The 15,399-nt window shown below is 50.0% G+C and overlaps 4 protein-coding genes across 7 annotated transcripts in view; 2 read left to right on the top strand and 2 right to left on the bottom strand.

Annotated features, from left to right (window-relative positions):
• Positions 1–3,131, bottom strand: part of HDAC4 (histone deacetylase 4) — a 28,200-nt gene extending 25,069 nt beyond the window's left edge. For 2 of the 4 annotated variants that reach the window (XM_017180938.3, XM_070287900.1), the window contains exons 1-2: positions 2,712–3,131; positions 2,384–2,494 (exon numbers count right to left, since the gene is read on the bottom strand). The gene's annotated coding sequence lies outside the window, so the exon portion shown is untranslated. Of the gene's footprint in view, positions 1–2,383 lie in introns of all 4 variants that reach the window. The other 2 variants (XM_017180968.3, XM_017180946.3) reach the window with 1 other exon arrangement.
• Positions 3,132–3,740: 609 nt separating this feature from the next.
• LOC108085036 (putative inositol monophosphatase 3) lies at positions 3,741–5,511 on the top strand. Its single transcript, XM_017181487.3, has 2 exons — positions 3,741–4,636; positions 4,708–5,511. The coding sequence occupies exons 1-2, from the start codon at positions 4,108–4,110 to the stop codon at positions 5,244–5,246; spliced, it is 1,068 nt and encodes a 355-aa protein (XP_017036976.1). The 5' UTR covers positions 3,741–4,107; the 3' UTR covers positions 5,247–5,511.
• A 939-nt stretch (positions 5,512–6,450) lies between these two features.
• Remo (Remoulade) lies at positions 6,451–12,711 on the top strand. The gene is made up of 3 exons (XM_017181032.2): positions 6,451–6,968; positions 7,043–7,261; positions 7,338–12,711. Exons 1-3 carry the CDS (start codon positions 6,595–6,597, stop codon positions 12,271–12,273), a joined length of 5,529 nt encoding a protein of 1,842 aa, XP_017036521.1. The 5' UTR covers positions 6,451–6,594; the 3' UTR covers positions 12,274–12,711.
• Positions 12,712–13,216: 505 nt separating this feature from the next.
• On the bottom strand, positions 13,217–15,389 carry LOC108084235 (N(G),N(G)-dimethylarginine dimethylaminohydrolase 1). The gene is made up of 5 exons (XM_017180367.3): positions 15,226–15,389; positions 14,321–14,643; positions 14,165–14,262; positions 13,882–14,106; positions 13,217–13,812 (listed from the first exon to the last, which is right to left on the bottom strand). The coding sequence occupies exons 1-5, from the start codon at positions 15,258–15,260 to the stop codon at positions 13,687–13,689; spliced, it is 807 nt and encodes a 268-aa protein (XP_017035856.1). The 5' UTR covers positions 15,261–15,389; the 3' UTR covers positions 13,217–13,686.
• Between the last annotated feature and the right edge of the window lie 10 nt (positions 15,390–15,399).

The following is a 15,399-nucleotide window of genomic DNA, read 5'->3' as shown; positions in this document are numbered from 1 at the left end:
GTTTCTCTTTCGGTTTGTTTACAGTGTGGAGAATATGATGATGGAAAGAGGATTTACTGATCGGAAATAATTTGAATATTTTTTGTAAATTTTTTTTTTGTTGGTTGTTGCTCTGACTCAGGTAAGCCTTTGCGGAGGGAGGAGTGGCTGTAAAACGATAACGAGTTGCCCCATTGACCTTCACACACACACACATGAGACGCAAAAAACAATTTCCGTTCACTAATTACACGAGCAAATAGAATAAAAGCAGCCGAACCCAAATCAAAAAAATTAGGACAGGCGGGACAAAACAGGGATGGCTGAAATTGCATTGTAAATAAATTACCGTTAAATCGTTTCCAATTAAGGCCAAATCCGATCGGTCGAACTCATAAATAATTATAGCAATTAAATCCATACGGACCTTTTGCAATAGGTGAAAGGTTCGAATAAGGGCAAGGGGGAGAATTCAAAGGACATTTGAACTATCAAGAACATGGGAATTAAAATGGGAAATTCACACTGGAAATGTAAATTTCTTTTTGTCAAGATCACTCTGTAGATATAAAATTGAAACAAATAACACTCTTAAATGCACTTAAGTAATACAAAAACAATATGATAATATGAAATTTAAATTTAAAGTCGGTGTAAAAAGCAAGTGATATTAGACAAGGATCTATACACTATTCAATAACTATATTAGTAGCAGATCTAAAATGTAGCAACCGAGATGACAAAAAAAAAAATTTCTCTGCTTTCTATACAAATCGGTGCCAAATAAAGAAGTAGCCAATATTTTGGGATCTTAGGAAATCATACTTCATACTGGCTACTATTTTAGCATTGCTGTGTACTAGTCCTTAACTTATTAAATTATTGCTAAAGATAAATAGGTCACTCTGGAAAGACGAGTGAATCATGATCAGAAAAATGAAACATAAACAATTTGTCATTGTTCAAAATGAGTTTTCTCTAGATGTTTCAAATTTAAAAATAGCATTCTTTTGGTACAATATCATACCGGACCCTTTATAATAGAAATTAAAATGTAGTTTGGTCTTAACTTGTTTAGGCAAAATTGGAAAAATTAGGTCTGGCAGAGAAAGAGAGTCGGCTCTGCTCATATGTACATACATACATACATATGTATGTATGTGCAAATGTATGTATTTCGTGCCAAGTCGGATTAATTATAGGCATCAGTGGGCTGCATTATGAGCCGTAGTGCATGTTTTTGACTGAGGAAAAACTTTGCTAAAGAAACTATTTTCAATATACATACATATATGTAGTTTAAAAACAAACCAAAATTACGATCCTGGTTGTACTTTTCCATTTTAGGATTTTAATCCCAAAAGGTTCTTTCTTATCTGAACCATTTTCAATGTAATTAACCAAAACGTGGAACTTCTCAATGTGAAACTTCCTACGCGTATTAAAAGGCATTATGTTTTCCTAATTTTTTACTGTAAAATTATGAATAAAGAAGAACAACATAATTTATTTTATAAGAAAAACATAAGTATTCGTGTAAATATAACTATACGATAAAATTAATTTATAATTTAATCAACATTGTGAGATAAAAAAAATAAACATAAATAAATATGTAGAACTAGACTTTATTTTTAAATTATTCTTTGGTATTAGTTATTACAATAATATTATAACACAAAAGATATTGACAGTATATTTCAGAGTAACCACTGTAGTTGAATGGATGGATAAAAGTGGTGACAGAAACGGGGAGCGAAGAGTGTGGAGTGCAGAAGAGAAATCCCATCCCAAAGAATGAGAAGTTCGGCTTAAAAGATCCGCAAATTTCGCTCTGCTGCTGCGCTGCCACGCCGCTGCTTTTGTCGATGTTTCTTCTTCTGGCATCATTGTCAATGTTGATAACCAAGCGTAAGAGCGAGACAGGTACAAAAAAGAGACAGAAGAGGAGAGGAGAAAAAGAGCGGAGCAGAAAAGAAGCGAGCACAACATAAACCAGTTCAATGCGCTTTGCGGTGGAGCTTTTATTATTTTTATTTCTTTTTTTTTTTTTTGATGGCAGCCACATTTACAGCGGACAACAATAAAAAAAGCAACTTTACTAAGTGAACAAAATCAAATCATCAAATACAGCGAACGAAAGAGAGAAGAGGGGGGAAGGGGCAGGGGAGGCAGCGGCAGTGGAAAGAGAGCAAATGAGCGAGCGAGAGCACTTCATTTAGCACGCACACACTTGTTACATAAATAACGGCGAATCGAGTGAGAAGCAACAGAAGTAGCAAAACAGACGAAAAAGAAGTCGCTGCTGCGGGCTGATCTAATAAGAATATTTCTGCTCTTAGTGGACAAAATGGGGAATTGGAATGGATTGAAAGCAAACGAAAAAAAAAACAAACATAAATACCTCTTCCAAGTGGTGCAAACTGCTTGGCGCTGCTTTCTCTGTTCTGATGTGTGCTCTGCTTTTCCGTTGTATTTATATTGTAGTTTTATTGTCGCTTTTCCACCTTATTCGCTAAATGCGAAAAATGATTAACGAAAAATAAAATAAATAACGCACAGCAGCAAACACAGAGCGCTCGCTCACACCACTAGACAAGCTCACACATGTGCAGCGCGTCTATGTACGTGTGTGTTTGCATTGAGTGTGTTTGTGTCAGTGCTTATGTGGATGTACTGTACGATGAATTCACGACTTTTGAAGTTAATTTTTTGTGTTATTATTTATTTACGTTTCTTTTTTGGTTGGTACGGATTGTTGTTGTTATTATTATTATTATGATTGTTGTTGTCACTTCACAAGCAGTTTTCGCGGTTTCTTTTTTGTACTAGTGCTACGACAACTGCCTCTGCTTTTGCCTCTTCTCCTCATCATCGCTCATTCTCTTTTGCTTGTTGATTCGCCCACAATTTCTTCTTTTTTCTGCACGCGCACGCACTTTCTTGTTGTTGTTGTTGTGGCTGTCGTTTCTTTTGCTGTGTGTGTGTGTGTTAACTATATTTCAATCCCAATAGCAGAACCACGAAAAATTAAGTACAGGTGTACAAACAGAAAAAAAACAAGAAAAAGCTGTTGAATTTTTCGGGTTTTAATTCGCCACACGCGGCCGGAGCGACGCAAAAAAATTCGAGTAATTGTTATCGTAGCTTTTAATTTCAGATTAGACTGACCGCAGGGAGTTGAAACCTCAAAATATCGAATATCGATATTTTTAAAAACATTTTTTTATATTTCCTTACTGGTCACACTAATCTCAATTTGTGGTTCAGAAAATAGCTGGAAAAACGAAGAAAAATGGGTCTAAATTCTTGACGGTATTTCTTCTTATTGCCGAGAACACTTTTATTGGAGCTGAAATATAAAATAAAATAAAAATGTACCTATAATAAAATTAAAAATATTTTATAAGAAAATGTAATAAAGACATGGACGATTGATGTCATTATTAATTCCATTTTCATAATAAATAATAAATACCACCAATCCCGGAGGGTGGGCGTGGCAAAATATTTCCATTCCAATTTGACCAATTCACTAGTCGAATGTTTTTCCAATTAGCGCCTTGAGCGCTTTCCATTTAGAAAAAAGACAGTGTGACCGCCGGCGTGATCGACTGATAATGCTAAAAATCCAAGAAAAGGCGCAAAAACCCCTAGAACTGCTTTCTCAGAAATCGGTTACAGTATTACCGACCGTTTTAATTTGCGAATTTATTTATCTATGTTTCGGTCACACCGGCGACTTTAGCTCAGACCCGAACCGTTTGTTATTGTTTACTGCCCCGCTCTTGGTTCAATTCTTTTTTGTTGGTGCCCAAAACGCACGACGTGGACGAGACAGAGAGGGAGAACAGAACGGAGATCAGAAGAGACCGAAGCTCTCTCCCCGCCTGACCCCCGTCAGCACACCACTACCAGTTTGCTCCAGGTGTTTTCACAGCTTACCTGTACAGTGTACACTGTTCTGGCTCTTCTGTTCGCCGCCAGCCCGCTGCTTACACAGCATCTGGATCTGGATCTAGCGGTCTGCGATCAGAATCCGATCTGATCTGGTGACCTGGCAAACTGACAACGAGGCGAAACGAGGCGCTCTGACCCTTTCCCAGGCCCGCCGCAATCTAGTTTCCCATGAGCGCGGAAACGATGAACGGACGCTCTATACGCATCAACCGGCTGCCGGCCACCATTGTGGCCATTCTGCTGACCATCGTGCTGGTCTACTTCCTCAATTTCCACCAAGAGGAGCGGCCGGCCATCTATGGCATGCTGCGCAGCGACAATCCCAATCGCGTCAATCTCCGCAAGATGCTGATCGCTGCCATCCAGGCGGCGCAGCGCGGCGGTCTGGAGGTGCTGGACGTGGCGCGATCCCGGCAACTGAAGGAGCGTAGCAAAGGCAAGACAGACGAGGGCGTCAACGATCCATTCACCGATGCAGATGGTCGGTCGCACTGCGTGATGAAGCTGGGTCTGCAGCGCATTTTCCCGCGAGTCCGCATCTTCTCGGAGGAGGACAAGGAGCACTGTCGGCAGTCGCACGGCTACGACCTGGATCCCACGGTGCTGCACGAGACCGCCCAAGTGCCGGATGTGAGCGTCAATGCCCAGGATGTAACCGTCTGGGTGGATCCGCTGGACGCCACCAAGGAGTTCACAGGTGAGCATACAGGCTCTTGCCTTTGAATGTTCATATTTGAAAAAGACCTTTTTTTGTGATGCAACTCGCAGAGGAGCTGTACGAGTACGTGACGACTATGGTCTGCGTGGCGGTGGCTGGGAGACCCATCATCGGTGTGATCCACAGTCCCTTCAACGGACAGACGGCTTGGGCCTGGGTTGGCAACTCCATGTCTGAGTACCTGGCCAATCTGCATCCGCAGCACGCGTCGGACAGCCAGGCGCCCATCATCACGGTGTCCCGATCCCACACCGCCGGGGCCAAGGATCTGGCGCGGGGCATTTTCGGGGAGGATGTTAGCCTGCTGACGGCGGCGGGTGCCGGCTACAAGGTGCTCCAGGTGGTGGCCAACAATGCCACCGCCTACCTGCACACCTCCAAAATCAAAAAGTGGGACATTTGCGCCGGCGATGCCATTCTGCACGCCCTGGGCGGCACCATGACCACGCTGACTGACCAGTTGATCGATTACGGGCCGGAGGAGTCGCCGGTGAACACGGAGGGACTGCTGGCGACGCTTGAGCGGCACGACGAGTACATGGACAAGCTGTCCAGGTACCGGACGGCACACAACGGCAAGCTGGCGTAGGAGCCCTCGCCCCCTCTCACTGATCGTTTAGGCAGCATTCAAAAATAGCTCTAGGTTCTAAAGATGCAAACCTGTTTTCCGCAATCTCAATCTTTGTTAGTGTGCTTCTCTTTTTCCTTGTTTGTGTTTTTTCTCTTTCTTTTTTTTTTTTGCATAATTACGTTGGTTGTGCGGCGGCGGCAATGGCGATCGGCGGGGTCATGAACCCCGGAGCCAAAAGGCGCCCAGTTAGCTCAAAAAATAAACCTATTTTAAATGATAAGCATTCGCTAGGTATTTTCTTTTTGGGACTCAAAACAGGGATCGCAAATAAGAGTTATGAGTAAAATGAAAGTTACTACCAAAACATTTACATGGAAAGATGAAACATTTGCCAGTCACATTCACTGTCCACCACGATAATATGGCTCGTTATGTGCGTTTGTGGGCTGGCAAACCTTGAGAAATATACTTTTCTGCATCCACCCCAATCTCCAAATCGAATCCCCATCGAAAAATGTTGGGAAGAATTGGACAGAGAATTGGGTGACTTAAAATGGGAATGGGAACCACCAAAAAGTTTGGTTTCTTTGATCCCAAGCGGTCATAAAAAATAAGAGCTTAGCCACAAAATATTAATTTATATTAAAAAGGGGTTAATTTTGATCATACAAGAATAAAATTTATCAATATATTTAAATAAAATTTGTTTCATTTAAATATGGCTATATTTACGGGAGAAAAACTGTGTCAAAGTCAGACATGTCAACTGTGCCAATAATTAAGTTCGTCACTGTTCACCGAAAACCATTTTTTTAAGGGACTCGGAAGATTCCCTATTACTTGTAGACCTCTAAATATATTTTAATGAAAAAGTAAAATTTTCAAATGTTGTGTCAATATGTGGTATTTAATTCGTTAAGCTAACTTTAGCCATTTCGCCACAAAATATTTTTGAAATGTGGGCAGTTTTGCCCCGAAATTATTAAGAATCAAAGTAAATTTCTGAAAATGATTTTTATAAATTTTTTATTGTGTGATTTGGTGATTTGCAATTGTGGTTAAATAGTTAAATAGTGAACGAATTAACGTTTCCAGCCATCTTTAAAAATGATAACATAAATATCGATAAAGCTACGAGTATCGATATCGCCAGTTGCAGCCGCACTTATCGCTCACCGACCGTCTCTAGTTCTAAAAAATAAATAATTAGAACATTCGAACAGTAGGGCAACACTGGCTCCAGTCTTTTTTTTGTTGTAAACTATTTGCTGTGTGTGTGTTTTCTGTTGTTGTTTATCATGCATTGGTTTGGAAATTGTTAATTAAATGCGCGCCACCCGCGCCCGGCATGTAATCAATCGAATCCATGAATATGGACGGCCAAAAGAACGCGGGGCGTGGAGATCGTAGCAGCAGCAGCACCCGCCCCCCTCTGCTGGCGTCGCTGTCGCTGCTTTTGCTCCTTGCGCTGACTTCGACGGCGACAGAGACTGGTGGAGCAGGAGACGGAGCAGCCGCAGCAGCAGCAGCAGCAGCAGCGGGTCAGGTGCAGAATCCGGATGGCCAAGTTCCGGAAAGTGGAATCTCAGCGTCCTCAGCCGCCGGATGCCCGCGCAAGTGTAGCTGCAGGAACATCTCGGAGAACATACACAGCCTGCGTGTGCGCTGCGACGAGCAGCAGATAGCCAGCTGGCGGGAACTGGACTTTGGCGAGGATGTCGCCAGCAGCATTGTGGGAATGTAAGTGTGCCCCCTCTCCCGGTTGAATCCCCAACAAGACCATCAATCAAATCGTCGTGTGTTTGTGTTTTTAGCAACGCCAGCAAGAACGCCATTGCGCACATAGGCGTCGAGGACTTTAGGAACTTTACGGAGCTGAAACGCTTGGATCTCTCCTTCAATCTGCTAACCGAGCTGGACCGGGAGACCTTCGGCGACAGCCTGGCCCATGTGGAGAAGCTGAAGCTGGCGGGGAACGCCATCAGCCACATATACGAGGGCACCTTCGATCAAATGCCCAAGCTTAAGCAGCTGTAAGTTGTCTGCTTTTGCCTTTGCCGAGTGCAGGTTCGCAGATATCACGGTCCTTTCTTCCGCTTTCCTTTGCAGCGATCTGAGCGGAAATCCGCTGGCCTGCGACTGCGGCCTAATCTGGCTGATTGCCTGGTCGAGCGGCCGGGATGTGCGCCTACAGCCGCCCCCCAAGTGCGATTCACCGGTCAACTTTCGCGGGATGCCGCTGAAGAAGCTGCGCGTGGGCAAGGACTTCCACTGCGAGACTCTGCTGCAGCCACTGCTGGAGCTGATACCCAGCCAGAACCAGGTGGCTTTCGAGGGCGACGAGCTGCAGCTGAAGTGCTATGCGCCGCGGGTGGCCATCGGAGTGCCGCGGGAGAGCGAGGACCTGCCCACACGGGCCTATGTCTTCTGGGGCTGGTCCGAGAAGATTCGGGCCAGGAACTCCACCGAGGACATTGTGTACCAGGATCCCAGCAAGGTGTTCGAGGACGTTAGCCTGGAGACGCGCCACTCCACGGACTCGGGCATCCTGCAGTCGATCCTGCGCATCGGCAGCCTGACGCAGAACCATACGGGCATGTGGGACTGCACGCTGCGCAGCCAGCAGGCGAACCTCTCGCAGGCCATCGTCCTGCATGTGGTGGCCAAGGGGACGCTGTACTGCGAGGCGCGGGTGGTGCACACCAACAAGGGCACCTACCACTGGCCGCGGACGATGCGCGGCGAAACGGTGCTGCAGGAGTGCGTGGAGGAGCCCAGCGACGCCACCCAGGCCCGGCGAGCGTCCCACGAGTGCGGGCCGTCGGGGGACTGGCTCAATCTAGACACCGAGAGCTGCGTGTATGTCAGCGAGACGACGCGCATCCTGGAGCAGTTCGCCAAGGTGAATCTCACGCTGACCAAGGGCCAGAATGCCCTGGAGATAGCCCGCCGCCTGCACAACTTTACGCAGGCGCAGACGCAGCTGAACCGCATCCGGGACCCCATGGATCTGGAGTACATTGCCCGCACGCTGGTCAAGTACCTGGACCAGCTGGAGCAGCCGCAGCAGCAGCACGAGATCAGCCACCTGCTGATGGACATCGTTTCGCAGCTGCTCAACCTTCCGTATCACCTCTTCAGCGCCGCCCAGTCGGAGCAGGGCACGGGCCAGCGGCTGCTCCACGTGGTGGAATCCTCCGCCATGCGCCTGGCCCTGGCCAGCACCCAGGCGGAGCTGCTTCCGGCAGAATTGGTCCCGTGGCGGGGCTCCCTCGCCCAGCAGCGCAATCTCTTCGTCGAGTTCTTCAACATCAGCGTGGAGGCCTTCGTGAGCCTGTCCTGCGTCTGGCTGGAGCAGAGTCCGCGGGGCTTCCAGTGCAACAGCGCCAACGACACGATACCCATGTACGAGCACGGCGACGTCGACGCCGCCATCCAGCTGCCCTACAGCGTCATCGGCAACAGCTCCCTCAGTGCCTCACGAAGCCTTCGCCTGCTCATCTCGCTGCACAGGAACGGAAAGCTCCTGCCCAACCTGAGGGGCAGCCACAACGAGTCCCTGTCGTCGGCTGTGATCGGCGTGCTGGCCTACAGCAGCGAGGGAGAACCGCTGCACTTGCGGTCAGTTGGCGACCTGGACCCGGAGGAGGATGTGTACCAGCAGCGGGTCACGGTGATGCTGCGGGCGCATCCGTACCACAACCAGCTGAGTGCCCCGCAGCCGGCGTGGTGGGATGCGGAAGAGCAGCGCTGGGAGTCGGGCGTTTGCCAGCAGCACTACCAGCACCGCACGCTCGTCATGTTCAGCTGCAGCCGGACAGGCTACTTCGGCCTGCTGCAGCGGAGCCGCTATCTCAACGATTTTCGCAGCGAGGAGGCGGGCGCCAGGTTCCGCCACCCGCCGGCGGCCGTCTATGCCGGCTGTGGCCTGCTCTTCGCGTGCTGCGCCTTCAACGCGGTCACCTTCGCCGTCTTTGGCCGGGCGGTGAGGATCAACAGGGTGCAGCGGCATGCGCTGGTCAACACCTGGCTGGCCCTGGGAGCTCTGGCGCTCGCCTTCTCGCTGGGCATCTACCAGACGGCCAGCCAGCCGCAGTGCCGCCTGCTGGGCCTACTGATGCACTACCTCGGCTTGTGCGTCCTGCTCTGGGTGTGCGTCAGCCTCAGTAGCATGTATAAACGGCTGACCAAGACGACGACGACGACGGCATCGGGCCAGGGACAGGGCCAGGAGCTGGAGCCCCAGCGGGAGAGGGAGCGAAAGCCCATCCTTGGCATTTACCTGGTCGGCTGGGGTATCGCCTTCCTGATCTGCGGCATCAGCAGCGCCGTGAACCTGGCCGAGTACGCCGCCTACGACTTCTGCTTCCTGCACAGCGCCACCACGCTGAACGCCCTCCTCGTCCCGGCCGTCATCCTCGTGATCTTCTGCGGCATCCTGGCCCTATGCATCTACTACCAGCTGAGCCAGCAGGCGGTGAACGTGCTCCAACTGCAGCAGCACCAGCAGCACCATCATCATCGTCAGTACTCGGACAACAATACGCAGGCCACGGAGCACATCGATTTGGACTGGCTGGACGCGAATGGCAGTGCCACGACGGCGGCCATTGGCCATCCCGGCGGCCGCAAGGAGCACGATCACATGCAAGAGCAGTATAGCACGCTGAGCAATCCGCTGAGCAGCATAGTGGACGACTTCGAGCGCTCAAATCTCTCCCACTTGCGCGGCCACTTCATCTTCCTGGTGCTGTACGCCGGCGCCTGGCTATCGGCCGCCGGCTACGTCAGCAGTGGCCAGGACCTGTACGTGATCTCCTTCGCCGGCTGCTGCTCCTGCCTGGGCATTTTCCTGCTGATCTTCTACAACCTCAGCCGGAACGATGCCCGACAGGCCTGGTCGCAGGGCAGAGACGGCCGGAGCGGCGCCAGCTGCAGGCCCATTAAACTGGTGACCTACAACAATGGCAGCCAGGCAAGGAGCAGCCATCCCGGACCCGGCACAGCCATGATCAGTAACTCGATAGTGGCCTACAAGGCGAATCCCGGACCCGGGAGCCTCTACGAGGCCAATAACTCGGCGGGCTCGCGCTCGAACAGTCAGTGCTCGCGGAGCATGCGCAGCCAGGCCCGCAGCCAGACGAGGAGCCAGCAGGAGCAGCTGCTGCAGGCCAACGGTGCGGGCGGCATGACCATCATCAACAACACCAGCGCCCACGGCGGCCAGCAGGGAGCGCAGGGCGGAGTCGCAGCAGCAGCAGCACCTGCCACAGCATCCGGCTCGGGCAGCGTGGTGCCGCCGCACAGCCTGAACGCGCTGCTCCATGGCTCCAGCCACGACCTAATACCCTCGGCGGAGATTTTCTACAACCCCAACCAAATCAACGTGGCGCGCAAGTTCTTTAAGAAGCAGAAGCGCTTGGCCAAGCGCAACAACTTCGAGCTGCAGCGCCAGACGATGCCGCAGATGCAGCTCCAGATGCAGATGCAAATGCAGCTCCACAGCCAGCACAGCCTGAGCGACGCCAGCTCGGAGCAGCTGTACAGCAGGCACCACAACGCCATGACCCTGCTGGCCGGTGGCAGTAAGGTGAACAACACCAATCTCCACTACAAGAACCATGGATCGCCGACGGCGATGACGCCCAAGGAGAGCGGCGCCGAATCGCTGCAGTTTAAGCGCTTTGTCCCCGCCAGTGCCTCGTCGGCCACGAAGATCATGCAGGCGAACATTTACACCAACATCCCGGAGACGCTGACGCCGCAGCACGAGGTGATCAAGCTGAGGGCGAATGGACGCACCAGGACGCCTTCGCTGCTCGACGAAACGCTGCACGAGCAGGATGACGACGACGAGGAGGAGGAGGAGGAGCAGGAACAGGCGGCAGCTGCAGCCACGGCCGAGGAGCCAGAGCAGGAGATGGAAGAGGAGGATGCCAGCTCCCTGGACGAGCACGCTCCACTGTATGCCAACACCTTGCCGCCGGCCAGCGGAATGAGCAGCCTGTTCCGCAGCCGAGGCCCAACGTCCACCCACCAGCAACCCATCAGTTCCACGCCCGTGAAGCAGCCCAGCCTGGAGGCCATGAACAGCCTGGGCTTGCCGGAAGTCAGCCTCGAGGAGCCGTTGCTTCAGGTGCACGAGATATACGTGTCCAACTCATTGCAGGTGACCACCAACAACAGCATCGAGCTGGACGACGACTTTCCCAGTGTCCTCATCCGCTTCAGCCAGCAGCAGCAGTCCAAGTCCCTGAACAACATCAGCGAAATGCTGGCAGGCGGCGCAGCCAGCGGAGAAGCCAGTGGCAAGTCGCCGGAACTGGACGATGCGGTTGTCCCTGAGGAGTCCAGTCAGGAGGCCAGCACCCTAGAGGAGCAGCAGCTGCGGCAAGCCTACTCCTGCTCCAGCAACAATCTCTGCCCGTTAAAGACGTCGACGCACCATCCATCGGCGATGGCGGAAACGGAAACAGAAACGGAGGACGACGGCCGCCTTCTGTCCGGCAGCCCCACCAATGAGAGCGATCTGAACTACCAGAACTCGGAGATTAGCATTCGCAGCCACGGCCTGTACGCTCCTCAGGCGGACAACGACCTAAACTTGACCCTGACCGACGACTTTCGCTGCTACCAATCCTCGAATGCCAGCGACGCCGATGTGGACGTCCTGAACGAGTTTGACGATGAGTTTGTGGCCGCCACGAGTGGCGACAGGGTCGCCGGGGATGCGGAGCAGGAGCATCACCACCATGAGCACGACCAGGACACCTCCATCGATGAGCTATACGAGGCCATCAAGTGTCGCAGTCCGCTGCGGAGCAAGCAGGATCAGGTCGCTGAGCGCTTCGAAAGGGAACGGGAGCGAGAAAGAGAGAGGGAGCGGGAGAGGGAGAGGGACAGGGAGAAAGAAGCCAAGCCGCTGAGCAACTCTCACATCGAGAATCTCAACGAGACAATCGAGGACGATAGCAGCCAGAGCAGCGTGATCTCGTACATCGATCCAAGGGCCGCCAACGACCCGCAGCGTCCCTTTCCCAGCTAGCTCATGCACACCTTAGTTGTATATAGAACATATACAGCAGCAGATCGGTCCACACCCAATGTATTCCCCTGCCCACCAATATGTATACTTATAGTATATATGTGGAGTGCACACTTGTAGGTTCGCCCACTCAGAGCTCCCCACATAAACAGAACTTGTAATTATAGTAAGGCCCCTCTATTTATTATGATTAGTATTATCCCATTGAGAGCTCGCCCAGTCGTCGCAGGATATTAACCACCAGGGACGCAGACGCAAAAGATAGAGAGCTGGTCACTAGGCTAGAATCGTTTCCCATTTCATCACAACGCATAAGCATAACGCATAGGAGTAGACACCTACCCAACCCCCTGAGCACATTTGGATAAGTTTTTATTTTCGGAACAGCAAACTGCATTTAAATGTAGGCTAAGTTTATAATTAGATATAAATAAATTAAATGTTCACATAAATAAGTTGGTTTTTACTCTAATTTAAACGGGAGTTTTAGCTATTTCTTAGCTATTATTACGACCCAAGTTCAAAGTCCTACGTCCTTCATACAAATATGAAAGAATTTGCTTATGATATGAAGTTTGTCTGAGCATCATCAGGCGAGTCAGTTTGTTGAGTGTGAAAGGAAGATGACGACGATAGTAAGTCTAAAAAAGCGTCCAGTGAGTCCGAAAGATTCATTGTGAATCAATATAATGACATTTAACTGAAGATCTCAATTCCCTCGATATATGTTATATGTTTATTTCCCAACCAAAGTCCGAGCTCATCTATTTTGAGCTCATCTCGAGGCTTTTCAAGAACTATTTGACTCCCCCTGAAGACTGTTGGGCATTTTTTAGCATCATAAACGAAGATTTTGTCAATATATGTACATACACCCGCCCTTTTGAGGTCATCTTAAGCTATTTGACCCCTCCTCAAAGTGCAAACCAATTAAACAAGCGCGTTAAAGTTTATAAAGAGATTACAAATGTTGCACTTTATTTCGAGGACAGACACTGAACACACATTCAACAAGCTACTTGTAAAGTAGATACAGTTTCTAATAGCAATTCTTTGCCGTAATAATACAATAATATGATATCCGTTCAACGTCGTCAATGTCAATGGAGTGTGTGAGTGGGCGATGGATGCATGAATGCTGCTGATCCGTGCCCGGGTGACGTGGTGGAGCACACTCCACCACCTTCCCCGGGCTATAGCCATCGATGGCTTGATTAGCTTCAAGGGTTCAATCTTAAATTGGTAACAATAACAAGAAATTGGTGTGTAAACTATAATAGATAATACGATATTGCTGATGCCCGGAGAGCAGGCTGCTACCCCGGGGCTGTTGTGCGTGTTTCTCATGGCAAATGCTTCTCTCACTCCGAATCCGATTCCGATTCAAGCAGCTGATTATCGCTGGCGGGAGATTCACAGGCTGCGTATGGACTTCCAGCGTCGCAGCAGCAGGCATGAGGACGTCAGTCCACTGGAATATTGGCTAAATTCGCTAATGTTTATGTTGCGTGTTGGAATGTCGATTTTCTCTTTTAGAGTCTGCGAAGAAGAGCGACCAATTAGCATTTCGGCAGACTCAATTAGTCGGGGTGCTGCCCCCGCACTAACCTTGTAGGCTTCTGGAATTTCCGTCGGCGATCTGTGGACAATCGTCCCGTTGATGTACAGCATGTTGGCCGCGCTCTCCTCGGGCAGCGTCAGCTTCTGGTAGGTGAAGCTGGCCTCCCTTTCCATCCGCTTCACGATCTCCTGGCAGGTGGGGCTGCTGCTCACGCACAGCACGTCCGGTCCGGCCATTGTCACATAGTATTTCAGGCGCTTCGCCCCGTTGACCTACAATAGCAGCGGAGGATTCACAAGTGACCTTAATTACAACCAAAGGAAAACTCACTCGAATCGGCGTTACTGGATATTCGGGATAGGCCATGGCCACCGCCCGGGCGCCCTCCTCGTTGGTGTACCCCGAGATGCCAATGAAGAACTCTCGACCTGAAAGGACCGGCAGATTAACACACCGCCAGCGAAGGGGCTTCCAGCCACGCCGTACCCGTGAAGAGCACATCCCCGCCATCGAGCTGGGCGTGCGGATCCTCGATCTCGATGACGGGAATGTCCAGCTCCTTCTTCAGTATGATGGCCATGCTCTCCGCCTCGCGTCGCCGTTTGGCGTTCTCCGATCGCCCGATCAGAGCCACACCATTGCATATGACTGCGCTGTTCTCCACAAACACGCCCTCCGGCAGTTGGTCGTCCGGCGGCAGCTCGATCACGTCCAGGCCAATGGTCCGCAGCAAAGTGCAGTACTGTTCGTGCTGCTGCTTGGCCAGTTGCACATCGAACTCTCCGTTCTCCAGCAGGGCGTCCGAGATTCTGCATAATGAGGAGTTGAAGGCGATTAACAGCCGTACAATGGATTCATTAATGGAAGTGAGGATTGTGTGTGAAATGTATATTCGAATACAAACACTGCACAAATTTGTGTTGATAGCCCCAAGAATGGTTAAGGAATTCTGAACTTTAAATTTGATTATTTTTTATTAATTTATTTGGATTAAATCATTAAAGCCCTAAATCCGAGTGAACATTTTCTTAAGATTTAGCCTCAAATACCTACCAGTCATGAAACTGGAATAACTAATGCAATTAAAAACTGAAATGTAAATATTAAAAGCATTCTCCCTTACAATTATTTTCATTAGCCCAAGAACAATCAGGTAAGATTTCAGGATAATTAAAACAAGAAAAATGTCTAGGCGCTGTAGATGCATCCTGATCCTTCGCAGTCCCTCCAGCCCCGAGCTGCCCCACCCACACCCTGGCATGTGTACACCCACGAAGAATTGGCTGGGTGACCTAATTCCCTGCCACTGGGGGGACATGACACTCCCTCCTCCGTTTGCTCCACATGCGCGCCTAAATTCGGGAAGATCCAGACTCCTCGCCTTCACTCACCTGGCCACAATCGCGTGCGTGTATTTGGGCGACATGATGGGCGGGTTGGCCACTGGCTGCTGTGGTTCCTCGGTTGCGGATGCAGATTTGGTTTGGGATTCAGATTTGGTTAGCCCAGTGTCCAGTGTGACCAGGCCACAGATGCTCAAAAATGCTCTTGGTATCTGGCCACAC

This window comes from Drosophila kikkawai, chromosome X, assembly GCF_030179895.1.
Source record: "Drosophila kikkawai strain 14028-0561.14 chromosome X, DkikHiC1v2, whole genome shotgun sequence".
NCBI classification, from domain to species: domain Eukaryota; kingdom Metazoa; phylum Arthropoda; class Insecta; order Diptera; family Drosophilidae; genus Drosophila; species Drosophila kikkawai.
Note: the sequence above shows the minus strand (reverse complement) of the source record. Positions and strands in the feature narration are given on the sequence as shown.